At 41.0% G+C, this 18661-nt stretch overlaps 1 protein-coding gene across 2 annotated transcripts in view; it reads left to right on the top strand.

Moving 5' to 3' along the window:
* The window catches only part of MAST4 (microtubule associated serine/threonine kinase family member 4), a 283945-nt gene that overhangs the window by 107966 nt on the left and 157318 nt on the right, over positions 1–18661 (top strand). The window contains exon 4 of one of the 2 annotated variants that reach the window (XM_058865220.1): positions 4668–4742. The exons of the other annotated variant lie outside the window; for it this stretch is intronic. Coding sequence (XP_058721203.1) covers positions 4668–4742 — 75 coding nt within the window. The remainder of the gene's footprint in view (positions 1–4667; positions 4743–18661) is intronic. 2 annotated transcript variants of the gene reach the window in all.

Below are 18661 nucleotides of genomic sequence, written 5' to 3'. Positions count from 1 at the left end.
GATTAACCAATCTGCACTTGTAACACTGAAAATTTTAAACTAAGTTACCTTGTGAGTCTTCCTAGGTCTTTTGTCTTTTCCTCTTTCTTAGTGTCATATTATTGCTGAAACAGGAATAGTATTTCTTTATTACTTTGATAAGTTGAAACAGAGAAGTTTATTTGTGTAAGACTGCAAGGCTACCGGTGACCTTAAAACAGTTAAGAATGTAATATAATAAAACAGAGATGTCAAAATTTTATCTACTAATACAGTTCAAGGATTAAGTATGAAATGATTGTAGTATCTGGATGGACCCTGTCTAATTACTGGTAGCTTTTACCAAGCAGATGTCTGATAGAGATGGCCTTGGTGTTGTTTCACAGATCTGTTCAGCAGGTAATCGGTGCCAGGAAGCTGTGCGTAGGAAGAAATGCTAATGCTGATGTAGCATGCTGACCTTCTGAATGGTGTCATATAATTAATAAAAACATAATTGGGTAATACGGTAAATTAGTGTTGCGGTGATGCTGTCGAAGGTTTTTGTATGTGAAATGACTTGATTATGTAGACATCCCACAATATTTATTGCTTCCTTTGCTACATCCTAAAACTATTGAGCTATCAGAAGTTGCATGGTGTTCTTTATTGGTGATATCTTGGCCCCTTCGAGGCAAGAGAGAAAAAGAGAAAAATCAGCCTAAACACATCACATTCTAACAAATCATTTTTGTTTCTAATTTTCTTATTTGCTTTGTCCTTTCTTGTATTTTTGCTGTACTCTCACAGCTGTATTTACATAGTCCGCTTAAATGGATGAATGATAACAGAGTAACATTTTAACTTTGTTTTACATTGCAGTAGAAAGAATGAAAAAAGGAATCTTCGGATCATTTAAAAATACACAGTGTAGCGGTTTGGAAATTGAATAGAACAGCTGCATCTTGTGTGAGACATTATGCAACAGGAGGTAGATTGCCATGTAAAGGAAAGTAAGAAAAAGTTTAGATAAAGTCTTAGCTATGACAGCAGATCTTGGCCATGAGCTTTGCTGTAGCTTTTGCTAAACTCAAATGCCGGGATGCTCAGGCTGAACTGTAGGACACTTGCAGATGTGGCAGAGACTTGAGTCTTGGGTGCAGCTGTATCTTGAGATAGCTGAGGGCTAGTCTTGTGTGGGAGGAAGCATATTTAGAACGATCATGGTTTGAGGGTGTGTTAGGAGGTATTCTTCAGTATGACACTTATTAATGTAAAAACACTGAAATAGCCTTGTCAGTGTAAGGATTTGCCCAGCTTGATGTTGATTGAACTGTGTCTGAATTTTTTTTTTACTTCAGTGCTAAATACTTGCGAAACTGTCAGGGACCAGCTGTGGTGTTTGTTGGTGAATTTAACTCCTCTGTGTGGAATTTTTGCCACTTTTTTCAGATCTTGGTCTGGAAGCTAATAAAAATGGAGAGGATAAAACGAGGTCTGTGGCCATGTCAGTCTGGAGGCAGAAATCACTTCAGATGAGGCCACATGCTTGTGTCACTTGCTGTTCTTGCTTCTCTCTTGATACTGCTGTTTTCATAGGAATAGCCATACAATGAATGGTAGCTGCTCTTAATGAAGCTACTTTTAGTGTCAGTATTAAAGTCTGTACATAGTTGAATTAGATAACAGCCTCTGCAGCCAAAAACACATTTTCTCTTCACAGCTGTTTACAGGCTTCTGTGATTTCAGAAATAAACTACGTAATATCTGCAATGCTTGTTGCCCCTTTTTTTGGGTGGGGTGTGTGTTTTTGGTTTTATGTGGGTAATTTTTTTTCTTTCCCCAAGATGTGTGTTTCCCGCAAGATTATTTCTTGGATTACTCTCCTCTTAAATGAAATAAGTCTCTGTCTCTTTCTGCTCCTGCATAATGGAGCAGCAATCCCACATGCTGCCAGTTTTCTGCATTCCATCTAACTAAAATACCTTACCACAGAATTATTTAGCATCCTTTGGTTTTTCCTTTAGCTGTCCTTGTTGACATGAATCATGTTGGCCTTCGCAAGGAGCTAGTTTTGTGACTGTAGTTCTATTATGTCAACTTAAAATGGCATCTGACTGGTTCCTCTCTAAAGGACATTCATCCTTTAATATCATGGATCCACTGTATGTGCTTTACTGGTAATAACTGCATAATAACTGCAGCCACTGTGAATGCTTAGTCTTTTCAGTGTGTTGGGTTGTGATGTTTTTTTAAAAAAAAATTATTTTTGATATTTTTAAAATATTTTTTGTTTAGTTTGTTGGTTTTTTTTGGTTTGTTTGTTGTTTGTTTTAGTTTTCAAGTGAAATATTACTGTGTCTCTGTGACATTGACTCTAGTTTGTGTGCCTTTATTATACAATCCTGTATGGAACAGTACCTACAGCTGACACTGGCAGGTTTCTGTTTTTATCAGCTGAAATGCATGACATTATGATGCAAAACAAATATGCATACAGTCTAATGTCCCTAATGGCTTCAGATGCTTTATATTGAACTTTTCCATAGTGAAAGAACCAGCATCTTTTCAGCTTTTTTAATCTCTTGTTGATCATAGTTGAGCCTTCACATGTCCTGATAATGAACTGTCATCCCTACATGGAATGGTATTGCACGAAGTCTACCCTGTACTGGCTGGCGTCACTGAAGGCACAGCCCACATAAACATTTAATAGCCTGAAGTCTGACTTCGCTTTTTCGTAGGAGTAGTCACATCAATTTAGGTATATGTTTTTGCTTCTGAAATGGCATTGGTACAATACCAATGGTATTGGGGTTTTTAGATGTGTTAACTGTGTTTGTGCCAGCTCTCAACTACTTCTGAAAAGCATTCTGAAGGTGAGACAGGAAAGAAAGAAAAATGCCAATAAGAGAAGAAGAATTCCATGTTTCTTACGATTCCAAGTAAAGGATCCCATGTTAGATTAGTTAATAACCTTAATATGGGAGAAAGTAGGGCCTCTGAAGTTCAGCACTTTTGCTAGCTAATGTCCAAATTACTCTGACTTTACCATTGTTTCCAGACTCTGACAGAAAGGAGACCCTATTCAAGCATCCATTGTTAATTATATAAAATTTGGTGTTAGATTGTAATGGCAAGGGCATTGAGAAATTTTAAAATAAAATGTTAAAGAAATGTTAAGGCCATCCAACCCTAGTACTTATTATTAATTTTAGTCCATTACACCAGTAATTTAATGGAATGTTACCAAAATACATTACCGTCAGCACAACAGTCTTTTGCAATTGTAATCTAGTGTTTAGGCAAATGTTGGATAAATACCTTTTCTGTAATGCTGGTTCTATTAATTAGAGCTAGTTTGCCCTAGTGCTGATTTGGATTTGGTGAATTATGATGTAATCCTCCCATAGCGGTGGTAATCTTTGATAATTTCCACCAGGTCTTTTTGAGTTACAGGGCTGGTTCTGTCTGCATGGTGTCATGCCAGCAGAAGACTTTTGTTAAGGAGGTGTAAAAACTACTTTTATAAAAATGCTTTTTGAAAAACAAGTCTTGAGATCTTGAAAAATATTGCAGAGCTGAGCAGCATTGTATTTTCATTTAAAGAACCCTGTGAATATCTTTTCAGAAATAGGAGCAGATCTGTCTTATATTTTAAAATATTGTAACTTTTTTTTTCAGAGAAGACTCCTTGGAGAATTATATCTTGGCTATGAAGGAAAAAACTAAAAAAAGAGAAAGGAAAAAAGAAGAAATTAGTCTAATCAATTTTCATCCTCTGATTCCTGTGATTAGGAACAGGCTCTTCACGCATATCTTCTCCCCTTCAGACACATACCTGAAATAGCAGACTGTAGAGTCACACTTACTACAGCAATGAGGGGCTTTCCAAATTGGAAAGTTTTTGGAGAGGTTGAGGCAGAATATTTAAAGTATCTCGGGGAAGAAGCTAAATGTTTCTCTTCTGTCACTTTGATATTAAGCAGGTAGAGGATTTGGAACCAGTATCATATCCTGGAAAAATCTCTTATGGTATTGCACATATAATGAAGACTACCAGGTTTCAGTTTTTTTTTCAGCTGAATGATCTTTCAGGTTTTGCTTTCTAAGAAAAAATACCTTTTACCTGTGTAAGCCTAGTCTTTCTTGGTTTTCTCACGCAAGGACATTAAGTTCTGTTAGGTAAAAGTCTCTAGAATTTAAGGTGATTATTACAGGTGTGGGTGGAGAATATGAATCTAAAAGTCCTATTTTGCTAGAGGAGATTTTGATGTTGGTGTTGAAGCATAAATCCAGTTTGGCTGGCTAGTGGATTGAGATTTTTGTGTTTAACTCCATAATTTGATACAGAAAAGGTAAGATAATGTTTATAATTCGGAAAAGTGAAATGAATGTTTATGTGTTTATCTAGAAGTGAAGTAGGCATGTGTACATGTGTGTATATGTGGCTTTACAAGAGACAGCATCATTAAATGTGTGTGAATAATACATATATAAGAGCCCAGAGAGGCTACTTCTTAAAGAAAATGCTTAATTTTCTAAATAAATAAATAAATAAATAAATAAATATTTTTCAAAGTTAGTGAAAATACAGTTCAGTTAAATACTCTCCCTCTCCCTTCTCCAACATCCTCCATTCCATCCCCTCCACGATCCATTGCCCCCCTTCCCTCTGTTCTTTCTCCCCTTTCTTCATTCACTGTCAGGAAGGGACGCCTCAGAAGAGTCATTTCAGCTCAACACGCCACCGTCAGAGACTAGTGGAACCATCAGCTACAAAAGTGAGTGCCTTTATTGAAGGACCATTTCTAAAATGGAATGTTGTGCCAGCAGAGGATTTCTTGCTAAAGAGAAGCTCTGTGTGCTTGGTGGGGAATTTAGTTATTTTTACTCATCTTCAAGAGATATAATCACTATCTCTAAACTTCAGCACTGAATTAATTCCTACTCAAGTGCAGCAGTTGTTTTTTTTTTAACTTAAAAAAGTTGTGGGGAGATTTTGTTTGCATTTGCAAAGTGTAATAGAAACTGTACGAAAAGTTCCACTTCGCTTTTTTCAGTTTGTATGATGTCTTTTTGTAAATCCATGTGCAGTTCATTTGTCTCATTCTTAAACAAAATACTTTCATTGAATAAAAGATTGGCAAGGATATGGAAAATAATGAAACACTATTGTCAAGCTCTATAAAGCAACGCAAAGTTTCAGCGTAAAACAATAGGCTGGCATCAAAGATGATACGAGCTGGTACAATAGCAGTACTTGCTAGTTCATAAGGCTGCTCCACCTTTTTAGGAATGTACTCAGAAAACTTGATAGGTTCAGTGAGGGAGTTGTTACTATGGAACTTTTAATAACATATACTATAGTGCGTATTTTAGAGCATCAGTGTTCACCTGTATTTATTTTGTGCTACTTTTTTGTGAGACTCCAGCAAATATGAAGCTGTGTTTCCACTGCTTGGAAGTCCCATTTTTCACTTTATTTGAGATATTGCAGAATTGATTGCAGTATTTACATACAGCTTTTTCTACAGGTTGAAGTAGGTCTGTGATAGCAGTCCTGGTAATGAAAGAAAATCCCTGGTTTTATATTTTGTCTTACATTCTAATTAGGATTCCAAATACTGTTGTCAGATTGATTCTTTCTGTTTCTATATGTGTTAATTCATTACATATTAGTAAGGTTGGCTTTTACCATTTCTTTCAGTGTGTACCAACATTATCAAGTTATCCTTTTGGGAATTCTGGGGAAGGGCATTTTGGGGTTTAAAGAAGCAAAAGTAAGTCAATCACACACACACACAAATATATATGTGCACACATACATCAGCTTGTTCTCTTGACACGCCACTTTCTGTGTGCATTACTGTTTACCAGAATCACTCCAAGTAATTTCTGCAATGTGCAAAGCCTTAATGTGTAAAGGAAAAATGTCTATTGAAGTGCAGTTCTGTGGACATAAGTGTGCTAGGTTTTGCTCCTTCCTTTTACCTAGCTTTCCTGGATTTTTTTGCCATGCCCCAGTGCCCTACTGTGGGTCTGGATATTCTTTATCAAAGGTAGGTGTGTTGTCAAAACCACAATGAGGTAGCTACAGAGTAACCTTAGTATTTGCTCTTCTGTTTAGTTTGGGACAGAAGGACCAGAAAGGGTCCTGATTGGTGTTTCTAGAGTCCTAATCCACTGTCTTTTAGTTTCTTTGCTGCTGGGAGAACATCCTGATGCACTGGGAGCAGGTCAGCAGCTCAGCTCTGCTGGTCACCAGCCTAGCGTCCTGAGGGGGGCTGTTACCACAGACCACATCAGCTCCACCACTCCCCCCTACAATGTCTGCCAGCAGTTTCAGCATGACCATCTGCTTAGAAAAGACTTTACAGCACATAGTAAGAACATTGCTCTGGTTTAGTGTTTTGTTTTTGATTGAAATGAGTCTGGAGAGAGAAGGAAGAGGAGTGAAGAGAAAAGAGGAGGGAGGGGTGGAGAGAGAGAGAAGAGAGAAGGAAAATAAGAAGCACTTCTTCAGTGTCAGTGGGAAAGAAGAGAAAAACTGCAAGTTCATTATTCTCTGTGATGTGCACTTCACGTAATCTCCTCCCTCATTGTCCAGGTAAGAGACTGGTGAAAATCTGAAACAGTAGTCTTGTGAGTCCTGTTCTTTGTCAACATTTAGCTGAGTGGGCAGTACTTAGACATGGCAAGCTTATTAAACTAACAGGCACCTGTACCCATCTGTACTGACAGCCATGCCTTCTCTTCTCTGGTACGCATTTCTCAGTGAAGAATAGATGCCATGTTTTATGTCCTAGGTATATGTACCTTTTCTCTCCCACCCACCACCCTTGCTGTTCTTGAAATCAGCAGCTGAAAGAGCTGTACATCCCTTATTTGGCTGAGGTAATCTGAAGTATTAATTTCTGTTCATTTCCTTTTTCTTCCTGCGTGCTTTTTCTTTTGTGCATGGGCCACATTCAGGGGCTTGGATGACGTGTTTTGGGCTCACAGAATCATAGAATTTTCAAAGCTGGAAAAGGCCTCAAAGATAATCAAGTCCAGTTGTTAACCCAGCACCATATTCACCATTAAACCATGTCCCCAAGTGCTGTATCTACGTATCTTTTGAACACTTCCAGGGATGGTGATTCTGCCACTTCCCTGCAAACCTGGTTCCACTGCCTCACCACCCTTTCAGTGGGGCAATTGCTCCTAATACTCAATCTAAACCTCTTGTGACACAACTTGTGTCTGATACTTCTCTGTGTTTCAAGTCTGGAAGTCATGTTAACTGTGGTCAGACCCCACTTGGGTTGGCCCAGCTGATGAAATGTAGAACCTGGATTTGGCCTTGGCAGCTCACCAGAAAGAAAGGATAGTGGATGGTGATTATAGGACAAGGTAGCATATTTTGCTGCTCTGCATGGGACATGTCCTGGAAGTGGACATGGAAAGTGTAAGAAGGTGGTTTTCAGCACCCTTTATCAGGACTGTTTGGGCTTGTGTTTGTCCTGGTTTAGGGCAAATTTGTGAGAAAACCTCCAATGGGGTCCCCCCTGGGAAGCAAACCCACGTGGCCCCTTTCTCCCAGCCCCCCAACTGGTTTGGGAAGAGATTTCTCTGAGAGAAGTGCAAAAAACCTGTTTATTTCACAGGCACAGCACTACTCAGCACAAGAATGAACGATATCAAATTACAAAACCTCTCGCTGTTCAGAAGAGATGACAAACTTCAGAGGGTCTCTTTCCTGTGGATGTTCGCTCTGTTACCAGTCCCTCTGGCGCTGGAAAATGCCGCTGCCCAGGCTGGGCTCCTGGTAGTCCACGGGTGCAAGCTCCCGGTGCTCCCCCGAGTCCCCAGTCCAAAGCAGGTTTGATTCGTTTCAGAAAAAGGAAAATAAAACAGTCCAGGAAGACCTCTCTGCTTCAGCTAGCTGGAAAGCCAAGGCGATCTGTCTCTTGTTGTTTGTCTGTGCTGTAGTCAAAACTCCCGATGCGGGGGAGCAAGTACAGTCTCTGATAACAGACTCGGTGCTTCTTTTCCACTCACTTTTACTCTTAGATGAAATTTAAAGAATACAAAATCTGTGTCTGGGTTAGGCAGATGAATGGGGATACAATTTAACATCATAATCAACCCAGGACAGGGCTGTACTGGGTTATTACTCTATTGGCTGAGACTACCAAGAAAAGGAAGGAAGACAAATCTGTCCTAAAGCAGGAACTGCTGCTGATTGTGTGCTGGTTGGAGGATAAACCCTGAGCAGATTTGGCTGGGGAGAAATATGGCACAATGCACTGTTTAACAAATGGGGGGAAACACTGTGTTCTTCGAAGGCTCATCTGTGTTCCAAGGACATGCTCCAGGCAGTGTGAAATCCTCAGTATTTACTATTCAGGTGACTATGAAGTGAAGGTAGGGAAATGCTGTTAGCACAGAGCTTCTGAGAGACAGACTGTATTTGCTTTGTATTCATGCTTGCACTTGAAGAACTATTGTTTTCTGTGAGTCTCCTGCAGTCAACTGCAAGTCAGTAGGAGTCATCAGAATCCATCTTTCCTGTTGTGTGGCATGATGGCATGATGTCACCAGTACTTGCTGTGACAATCTGACCAGCAAGCACTCTGCTTGAAGGAATCCATTTGCAAAGCAGCTGGTGAAGAAAGCCCACAACTTTTTGTCATGAAGTTGTAACTAGGCTGGGAAAGTTGAACTACAGTAATTTCAAAAGGCAACAGCAGTGCAGCCTATCTCCCAGTACTACCAATGACTTAGGAGGCTGCACACTCCTGTCTCTCTGCAGACACATCTGCTGTAGTGCCTTTTGGCAGCCTCCTCTACCACTTCAGCCTACAGATCATTGATCATTCATTCTTGGGCTATGTGGGAGCGAGGCTGTTCTCCTGATCAAGACTAGGAATATGGTTGAGAGTCAGTTATGCAGGTAGTTTCAGAGTAGGAAGCTGTGGAAAGGCAAGTCTATCAGAGCTTGTCCAGCTGCTTGTTTTGTCTCAGTCATTTATTTCCTCAGAAAGAGCTGCCAGTTATTCCTGGTGGTACAGGTGCACAGAAGCCTCCTGGTCTTGTTATGCTAATACAAGGACTATTTTGCCTGCTTTTAGAGCAAAGATGGCAAATTGCCATCAACAAGTCTCACATGTTTTTCTTTAAGCTTGTTAATTCAGCTCTTCCTAGTTTAAAAAAACACACAAAACCCCAAAAATACAAACCCACAAAAAAACCAAACAAAAATCCAAACCAAACAAAAATCCAAACAAAACAAACTTGTTACTTTGAAAATGTTGTTTTGTATCTTGGCAATGTGAAGACTGGTGGGATCCCTTTTATTCCTTTTGTCTTCCTGTGCAGCAGCTGTTTGCCCAGGTGTCAGGATGTAATGGAAGCTCAGGTTTCACAGCTTGCAGGGACTGTTGCCTGTATCAGAGATGCTATTTGGGCTTGAGGCAAGACCATCACAAACTTATAAAGGAATACTGGTTTTGTGGCTACATTCTGCTGGGCTTTGTTCTGGCTTTAATTCTGCATGTCCTGAGTTTCCTGCATCTGCCTCCTAACCTCATGGTTATGGGGGAATGGTTGTATTTGAGAGACTTGGAAGCAAGGCACTGTGTCCCATGAGAGCAGCAGCAGTGCTGAGTGAGTCAGAGGACACTGAGGTACAAATTATCCAGATGATCTTTCATTGGTGATCAGCTGACTGCAATGATTCACTTGTGTCTTCCTGTCCAGGACCCTGATGAAGTGCATTTCTGGGTCAGTGATTTGGTGACCCAGAGCAGCAAGGGACATCTTGTATTGACTTAGTGAGTTTCCTGAGGGGAGAGGATCTTGGCCTGTCCTGTCAAAAGAGAGTAGACTTGTTAGGATATGGTGCTGTGAATTTGGCCAGCTATGAGCTTCTCTTTGATCTGATGCAAATCAGGGAAAGCTAAACTTCAATCAGTCATACAGTCATAGAATGGCTTGGGTTGGAAGGTACCTTAAGATCGCTAGTTCAAATCATCCTGCCATAGACAATCATGTCTTCTGCTAGACCAGAGCTCCATTCAGCTTGGCCTTGAACATGTCCAGGGATGGGACATCTACAGGTTCTCTAGACAGCCTGTTCCAGTGCCTCACCAACCTCACACGAAAAGCTGTTTTCCTAATATCCAGTCTAAACCTGCCCTCTTTCAGTTTGAAGCCAGTACTCTATGTCCTCTAATGTAGTGACATGCCGTTGTAAAAAGCTATCTTCATCTTTCTTAGATTCCCTTCAGATACTGGGTGACTTAGGAGTCACACAGGTGACACATCAGAGTTAGGTCACCCTGAAATCTTCTGTTCTTGAGGCTGAACAATCCCAATTCTCTCAGCCTTTTTTTTCATAGGAGATGGGGTCCATCCTTCTCATAACTTTGATGGCTTCCTCTGGACTCACTTCAACACATCAATATCCTTACTGTGCTGGGGACCTCAGAACAGAACCCAGTATTCCAGATGGGGTCTCAGCAGAGCAGGGGGGCAGAATCCCCTCCCTGGCCCTGCTGCCCACGCTGCTCTGGATGCAGCCCAGGACACGTTTGGCTCTCTGGGCTGGGAGTGCCCATGGCTGGGTCATGTCCAGCCTCTCACCCACCAGCACCCCCAAGCCCTTTTCAGCAGGGCTGCTCTCAATGTATTCATTCTGAAGTTTCATACTGGGAGTTGCCCCAAGTCAGGTGCAGGACCTTGCATTTGGTCTTATTAAAACTCATGAGATTCCCATGGGCCCGCTTCCCCAGCCTGTACAGGTCTGTCTTGATGGCTTCCTGTTCTTCAGGTGTGGGGTCATCTACCAATTAACTGAGGGTTCATTTGATTCTTTTGTCTGTTGTTGTTAGGGCCGATATTAAATAAAGCTTAAGGACCTGTGAGGGACATGGCTTGTCATTGTCCACTGGGATTCTGAGCCATTGATCACTGCACTCTGCAGCATGCAGCTGTTCCAGCCAATTCCATATTCACATTAGAGTCCGCCCACTGCACCCATTAAATCCACCTGTCTCCATTTTAGAGAGATGGATGTTGTAGGGAACTGTGTTGGGGGCCTTAGAGAAGTGCAGATAAATGATGCCTTGTCTACTGATGTAGTCACACCATTAAAAAAATATGAAGTATAAAAGATGCTGAGACACTGAGGATTCTGACTTGTCTGCTTGACCTACAAAGCAGGATTGGTTCTCAGATATACATGGAAGCAATATAGATGTAGTTTCTAAACAGCTTTTGCTGTATTACATTGCATTAATTTATTTACATTAGCTGGTGGTGCCTTGAAACAGAACCTTTATATAAAGGGTTGCTGGTTAATTTGTTCACTGGAGCTTTTTAGTGGGTAACAAGTGTGGACACAGGTAGACAAAGTTGAAGAAAGTACTCCAGTGATAATGATCTGAAAGACAAAATAAAGCATGCATTTATAAAGCTGTGAAAGTTAAGAGTTGAATAAAAACCAGTTTGATATGGGGGCATAGAATTGAGAAAAATTCCGTGTTACAAGGGAAAGCATTCAGACAATTCGCAAACTCTTTTTGTGTTTCAGTGCATAAATAAAGCTATATTCAGATTTGGCTGCAGGTATAAATTAGGAACATCTGTCTGTAACAATTATGAAAGTTACTTAGAATTTTGTTAGCTTGGAAAAAAGCACTGTAGAAGAATGAATTAAATAAATTCCAAAATTATTGTGAAGAGAGAAGACATTTCAACACAGACAGTTTGTTTGCTTTTACACACATTGTGGTGTGAGTACCCTATCAATTAATTACAGAGGAAAGTAGTCTTCCCTCAACTCATACTGAACAATTTCTGCTGAAGTTTTTTTGAAATCTGATACTTGCTTGCTTATAAAGTAATTTTTGAATTCAAGCTAGTAATTTATTGTACTTTTTCAGGTGATAAAATTTTTCTGCAACTGTTTTCTCCATCTTAGTGACTCATAATTTGTAATTGTAAAGAAATAGTTTGCTGTTGAGAGCCATGTCTCTACCTGTTAAACCTAGACTGCAGGTCTTAAATAGTTGAGAGGTCACATTAAAAATAATGATTTATATATGGCTATTGATAATAAATGGCTAGATGGATCAGCTGCTATTTTATATCTTTATATCTTTATATATTTTATATCTTTATATATTTATAAGGCTCCACCTTAAGTATGTTTTAAACCTACACTCCTAAAATTTTAGTGCGTTTTACCATAAAATTGACTCAAATAGGAGAGTGCTACTGTAAGAGTAGGATATTTGTATTATGTATTAATCACAGGATCTGCTCCTATAAGAAAGGAATCATCTAGAAGGCAGGGGAGTGCAGAGTATGAAGCACTATTCCCTAGAACTGCTCTGTGGCAGCAGCTGACAGAAGGTTGATTTGATTGCAAATTGATCGCTAGAAAGTTATGTTTACCAAAGGTTAGGGAGTCTGGCAGATGTATAAATAGAAACAGAAGATATGTTACAGTCAAATAATATGGATGGATCCTGCCTGGCAATTTAAGATTTTCTTCCTTATAAAATTATTCTTCTGACCAAGTCAGTCTGTCAGTAGTGTAATATTCATTGCACTAGATAGGTTTTGTGACATTCTACCCCAAATCTGAGAAAAAAATCCACAGTACTCCCTTTTCTCCTTAGTAAAACTTCAGTTCTATACAAGGCATTACCAAGTTATAATTAGATGTTTTCAGCTGTTACTTCAGATGTGTGATCTCCATCTCAGAGTTGCTTCCATGCTTCCCTGTTGATTAAAAATAGAAGTAGATGTGGTAGAAACAGTATTATAAATAGTTTGACTAGAATAAATGCTAGTATGTATGAAAAAAATACTACAAAACTGTAAAGTTAGTGTTAAAATATGGTTAAATTAAGCAGCATGTTTAATGCTTTAATCCCACACCATTTAGATGTGGAATGCATAGTACAGACACACAAAAAACTGGACCAAATTGTGAGCTAGATTTTGAAATGTCTGCCTAGAACTGGAGTGAGGGAAGTGTTGGGTCACACCAGTCTTGGGAAGTGTTTCAGCCATACTGAGATGAGGTTTGTGTCTCAAAAAATGTTTTTTTGTTTTTTTTTTTTTCCCAAAGAGAACTATGTTATTCACAGAATCACGTAGTTTAGGAAAGACCTTGAAGGTTGTTAGTGCAAATCTTTGACTGACCACCACCTGCTGACCACCTATTTCTATGTCCAGTCATTTCTTGAAAACTTCTAGGGATGGTGATTCCACTGCCTCCCTGGGCAGCCCATTCCAGTGCTTAACAGCCATTTCTTTCTGATGTCCAACTTGAGCTTCCTCTGGTGCAGCTTGATGCTATTTCCTCTCATCCTGTCTCTTGTTGCCTGGGAGATGAGGCTGACCCCCACTTGGCTACACCCACTGTTAGGCAATTGTGGAGAGTGATAAAGTCACCCCTGAGCCACCTCTTCCTCAGGATAAACAATCCCAGCTCCCTCAGCTGCTCCTCACAAGACCCACTCTCCAGACTCTTCACTAGCTTTGTTGCTCTTCCCTGGGTACCTGGTACTTCCAGTACCTCAATATCTTCCTTGAACTGAGGGGTTCAGAACAGCACAGGATTCAAGATGCAGCCTCACCAGTGCCCAGGACAGGGGGACAATCCCTGCCCTGCTCCTGCTGGCCACACTATTGCTGATCCAGGCCAGGATGCCATTGGCCTTCTTGGCCACCTGGGCACAGCCTGGCTCATGTTCAGCTGCTGCCACCGACACCCCCAGGTCCTTTCCAGCCACTCTGCCCCAGCCTGTGGCACTGCATGGGGTTGTTGTGACCCAAGGGCAGGACCCAGCTCTGGGCCTTGTTGAACCTCACACCATTGGCCTCAGCCCATGATCCAGCCTGTCCAGATCCCTCTGCAGAGCCTTCCTGCCCTCCTGCAGGTCAACACTCCCACTTAACTTAGTCTTATCCATGAACTTACTGAGGGTTCACTTGGTCTCCTCATCCAAATCATTGGTAAAGATTATAACAGCATTGGGGCCCCTATTGAGCCTTTGAGAACCTCACTAGTGACTGTCTGCTGATTGGTTGTGGCACCAGTGTCCCTAAAATTGTTGTCAGCTGATGTGCAGTAGGCCAGTCTCACACACTGAGCCGAGATACTTGTTTCTATTATATTTGTGCTTAGATGAGTGCTGTGTGGTAAATCTGCAAAGCTAACACCCATTCTTGAAACTACACTATTTATCCACTTGGGCAAACAGAGGCATATTGGCTACAAGTTGCCTAGTTCTCATATTAATTATTATTCTACATTCTGTTGGTTGAATGATTCTCTTGCTTATCATGGTGGTTAGTCTGCCTGCTCAGTCTTGCTCTTCTTTTGGGTTAGTGGTTTTCTTGATCAATGAGTCAAAGGTCACAATCCCCCCCACCAAATTGCGTTTTACCCTGTTGTCTCTGTGTACAGCTGCTGATTGAGCTTGAGTTCATGGGAGCCTGAGTCCAGGAGGCTGTGAACTGGCACCGATCCTTTGCACTTCAAAGTGCATGAGGCGCTGTGGCACCAGCCAGGTGACAACAGAAACAGCAGGAGCTGATGACTCAGCAGAAAGGCCCCAGACTTGCACAGGGTATAAAAGCCCAGGTGGTCCTTTGTTTAGGATCCTTCTTTTTGAGATTGTGAGGCCTGTTTCAGGGGTAAGCCAAGACCTGTTCCACAACCCTCTTCTCATTCCCTGTGACACTCTGAATAAAGCATTATTTCTGACCCCTGAGTTATTAGCACCATTCAACACCACTCTGGGCCCAGTCACCCAGCTGGATTTTAACCCAGTGAAGAGTGCAATTGTCCAAGGTGTGGACTGACAGCTTCTAAAGGAGAATGCTTTGGGAGACATTAGGCTCTGAAGGCTTTGCTGAAGGGAGACTGCGTCCACAGACTTTCCATGGGCTGGTCACTTGATCATAAGAGGAGATCAGGTTGGTCATGCAGGAGCTGCCTTTCCTAAATAAATGCTGGCTAGGCCTGATCCCTTGGATGGCCTGTATGTGCTGTGTGATCACATTCCAGGTCATCTGATAAAGCTTCCTGGACACTGAGGTACATCACTATGCATTTACTTATTTTACCTACTATTTACCTTCTTATTTTAGGTAAGCAGAGGAAACGTAGTTTAGATGAATGGACAATGGGGTGGACCAAGGGCTGGCTGATGGCAGAGCTCAGAGGGTCAGGATCCAGGGCTCAGAGGGTCAGCAGAATCCAGCTGGAGACTTGTAGTCAGTGGTGTTCCTCAGGGATCAATACTGGGTCCAGTCTCACTCAACTTGTTTATGACTGGCCTGGATGAAGGGATCCAAGGTACCCTCAGCAGGTTTGCTGATGATACAAACTGGGGAAGTGGCTGATACACCTGAAGGCTCTGCTGCCTTCTGGCTGGACCTTGGTAGGCAGGAGAGTTGGACAGAGAGAACCCTAATGAGGTTCAACAAGGGCAAGTGCAGGGTCCTGCACCTGGGGAGGAATAACCCCAAGTACCAGCACAGGCTGGGGCTGCCCCACTAAAGAGCAGCTCTGTGGAGAAGGACCTGGGAGTCTTGGTGGATCACCAGGTGCCAATGAGCCAGCAGTGTGTCCTTGTGGCCAGGAGACCCAGTGGGATCCTGGGCTGCTTTGGGAAGAGAGTGTGGCCAGGAGGTCAAGGGAGCTGACCTCTCCCTCTACTGGGTCCCGGTGAGGCCACACCTGGAGTGCTGTGTGCGGCTGTGGGCTCCTCAGTACCAGAGAGACAAGGAGCTCCTGGAGCAGCTCCAGTAAAGGGTTACAAAGATCATGAGGGGTTTGGAGCATCTCTCTTACAAGGAGAGACTGAGAGAGCTGGGCCTGTTTAGTCTAGAGAAGACTGAGAGGGGATCTAATCAATGCATTTAAAAAGGCAGGTGCCAAGCAGATGGTGCCAGACTCTTTTCACTAATGCTCAGTTACAGGATAATCAAGGAGCAATGACACAAGCAGTTTCACTTCAACATGAGGCAGGACTTCTTTATACTGAGGACAGGAGAACAGTGAAACAGGCTGCCCAGGGAGGTCCTGGAATCTCCCTCTCGGAAGACATTAAAAACTCAACTGGACATATTCCTGTGTGTAACCTGCTCTCAGTGACCCTGCCTTAACAAGGAGGTTGGGCCAAGTGATCTCCAGAGGTCATCAACCCTAACTATTCTGTGATTCTGTCATCTTCACTAATGAAATTAGAATGGAGGATACACTGGTGCTTTCCCTGACTCAAATACCATGATGGTGTGACTGCAGAAAAGGTGAAAGCTGACATGTTAGCCTGCCAGTTTAATCATATTAATCAGTATATGAACTGGGAGGAATTTTATATACTGTTCCCTCCTGCAGACTTAATTTAGGACTGACTTGTCTCCTGGTTTAAAACCATCTAGGAAGTGTAGAGAAAAAATTATCGTTGGCTTTCTTTTACTTTTGCTTCATGTTGAATAGATAGGAATCTGAAGGTGTATCATCTATTTTTCTTTTATCTTTTTATTTTGCGAGGGTCTTTCAGACTAATCACACAAGAAATCTGTGCCTTTGGAAAGTTCTTCCCATTAATTAGCAGATATTTCATGACAGAAACTTGCAGACAAACATATTAGACAGAGATACAAATGCGAGTAACCTTCACTGATCTTGTTAGACCTTATTAAGCTGGTGTAAATAGGATTATCAGTGAAAGGTAAAAGGAAATTTAAGAAATGTAATGTTTGCAAAACTTAATACAGTTGCTGATGTGATTTACTGTAGTTTCACTTGAAACAATCATCTTGCCATATTGGACAAGGAGGGGTATGAAACTGTCTATAAAATGGCAATAAACCAAAAAGACTATCTGGGTCCTAATCTCATTTGATCTAGAGTGTTAGTAGTCCAAATAAAAACTATAAAATATACCTGACTTTATTGCTAGCACATACAAAGGGACCAAGTAATGATATAAATTGTGGGAGAAGATTTATCACAGTTACGTGTTTGTGCTTTTTTATGGAAGAAAGATTGTCTGTCCATTGTGTTTTCTTAGCTGAAAACTGTGTCTAGGGTGAAACAATGCTTTATGTCAAGAGTTCAAAAATTCTTACACACAGTGGTTCAGCACTGGTCTAGTAATTTGTATTGTTTTATCAATGATTATTCCAGTGAAATTGTCAGTATTAGGAAACTGGGGTTTTGCTTCAAGGTAGTTGCTGCTAGACATCGGCTTCCTCTCTGCATCAGAGATTTTAGACCTGAGATTGATACAGTACGTATGTGTGTTGTTGCATGCATTTTTGATGCTTTCAGATAAAAATAAAAACAGCAGACTGATGAGGTTTGTGTTATGTTGCCTTTCTGATAAGGAAAGGAATATATAAAAAGAGCATTGAAATTCCCAAATTACATTTTTTCCTGTCTTCCTGTAGTAGATACTCAAAATTGAGATTGCAGCTAATCAGAGAACCTGGATAATGTCAGCAGGGAGAGCAGTGTAATATCAATATGGATCATGGGATTTTTGTTGTATTATCTTTGGAGAGGTTGAAATCAATTTTTCTTGCTTTGGAGTGTATGTTGACTAGTAATTGAATATTTGTGAAACAGTTCATGCTGGTGGTGTCCTCTTGCCTACCATATATGAAGAGTAATAATGACAATAGCCCTCTGCAGTTCAGCATCAAACAAGTGTGGTGAATGGGCAGGACATGTAGAAAAGGCTCATGAACACCTATGTTTAGATTAGTCTGGTTTAAGGGATCTTCAAATTTTTCAGGGCATTTAAAGCCCTATAAGAAACCAAGCTTCAGATGAAAATTGAACAAGCTGAAAAATCAGATGTTGGGAGAAACATGTGACTAGAGTTTTAAAATGAAAAAGCAAAGTGTGCATTTTGACTAAGCAATTTTCAGAAATGGGATTAATATTTACCTAGGTGGTCTCCAGACAGTCTCACTTTTTCTAATGTAACCCTTGTTTGAGAACTTGAAACTTTCTTGGACATCAATGGATTATATTACTAATAAGTTGTGTGGGATCATCTGAATGTGTCAAATGTGAATTGATAAAAATGGATTAAAATGTCAACATTAAGCAAAATCTCTAATTTTGAGACTTTTAATAGCATAAGGGGCGGAAGATCAGGTGTCATAAACAGAGCAAATATAAAGTATCCGTTTTCTGCAAAAGAGATATCTTTTAAAAGTGAAAATGTGGTGTTTTGTCACTGCTGTTCCATGTGATTTTTCTGGGTGAAAAAGTGCATTCTTTGTGCCCTTTGTTTTTGGCTTTCCCCAAGTATTTCCCGTATGTGGGAAGAGCAGCTGTGGAGCTCAGCTCTATGGGTGTGAGTAGTGCTTTGACCAAACTTCATAACTCAGTTTGGCTGAGTTGAAAACTTCGTTCCAGTGGCCTTTTGCTTTCTGGCTTGGTCTCCTCCAGCTGATGATTGTGAACATGTTAAGGTAGAGCAAGGCCTGTATTTTGCTAGTGCTAGTCAGTCCTGGAAGAAAGAACAAATGTATTTTGACTATTTTTTCCCCGTCTATTCTGTGCAAAATAACTAAAAAAACCTGTTGAAATCAAAGCCTGACCGTAGGCAAGTGTCTCATGCTGAAGGCAAGCTTAATCATTTTATCTTCTAGTTACTGATTTAAACAAAAGTCA

Source organism: Poecile atricapillus, chromosome Z (assembly GCF_030490865.1).
Source record: "Poecile atricapillus isolate bPoeAtr1 chromosome Z, bPoeAtr1.hap1, whole genome shotgun sequence".
NCBI lineage: Eukaryota > Metazoa > Chordata > Aves > Passeriformes > Paridae > Poecile > Poecile atricapillus.
Note: the sequence above shows the minus strand (reverse complement) of the source record. Positions and strands in the feature narration are given on the sequence as shown.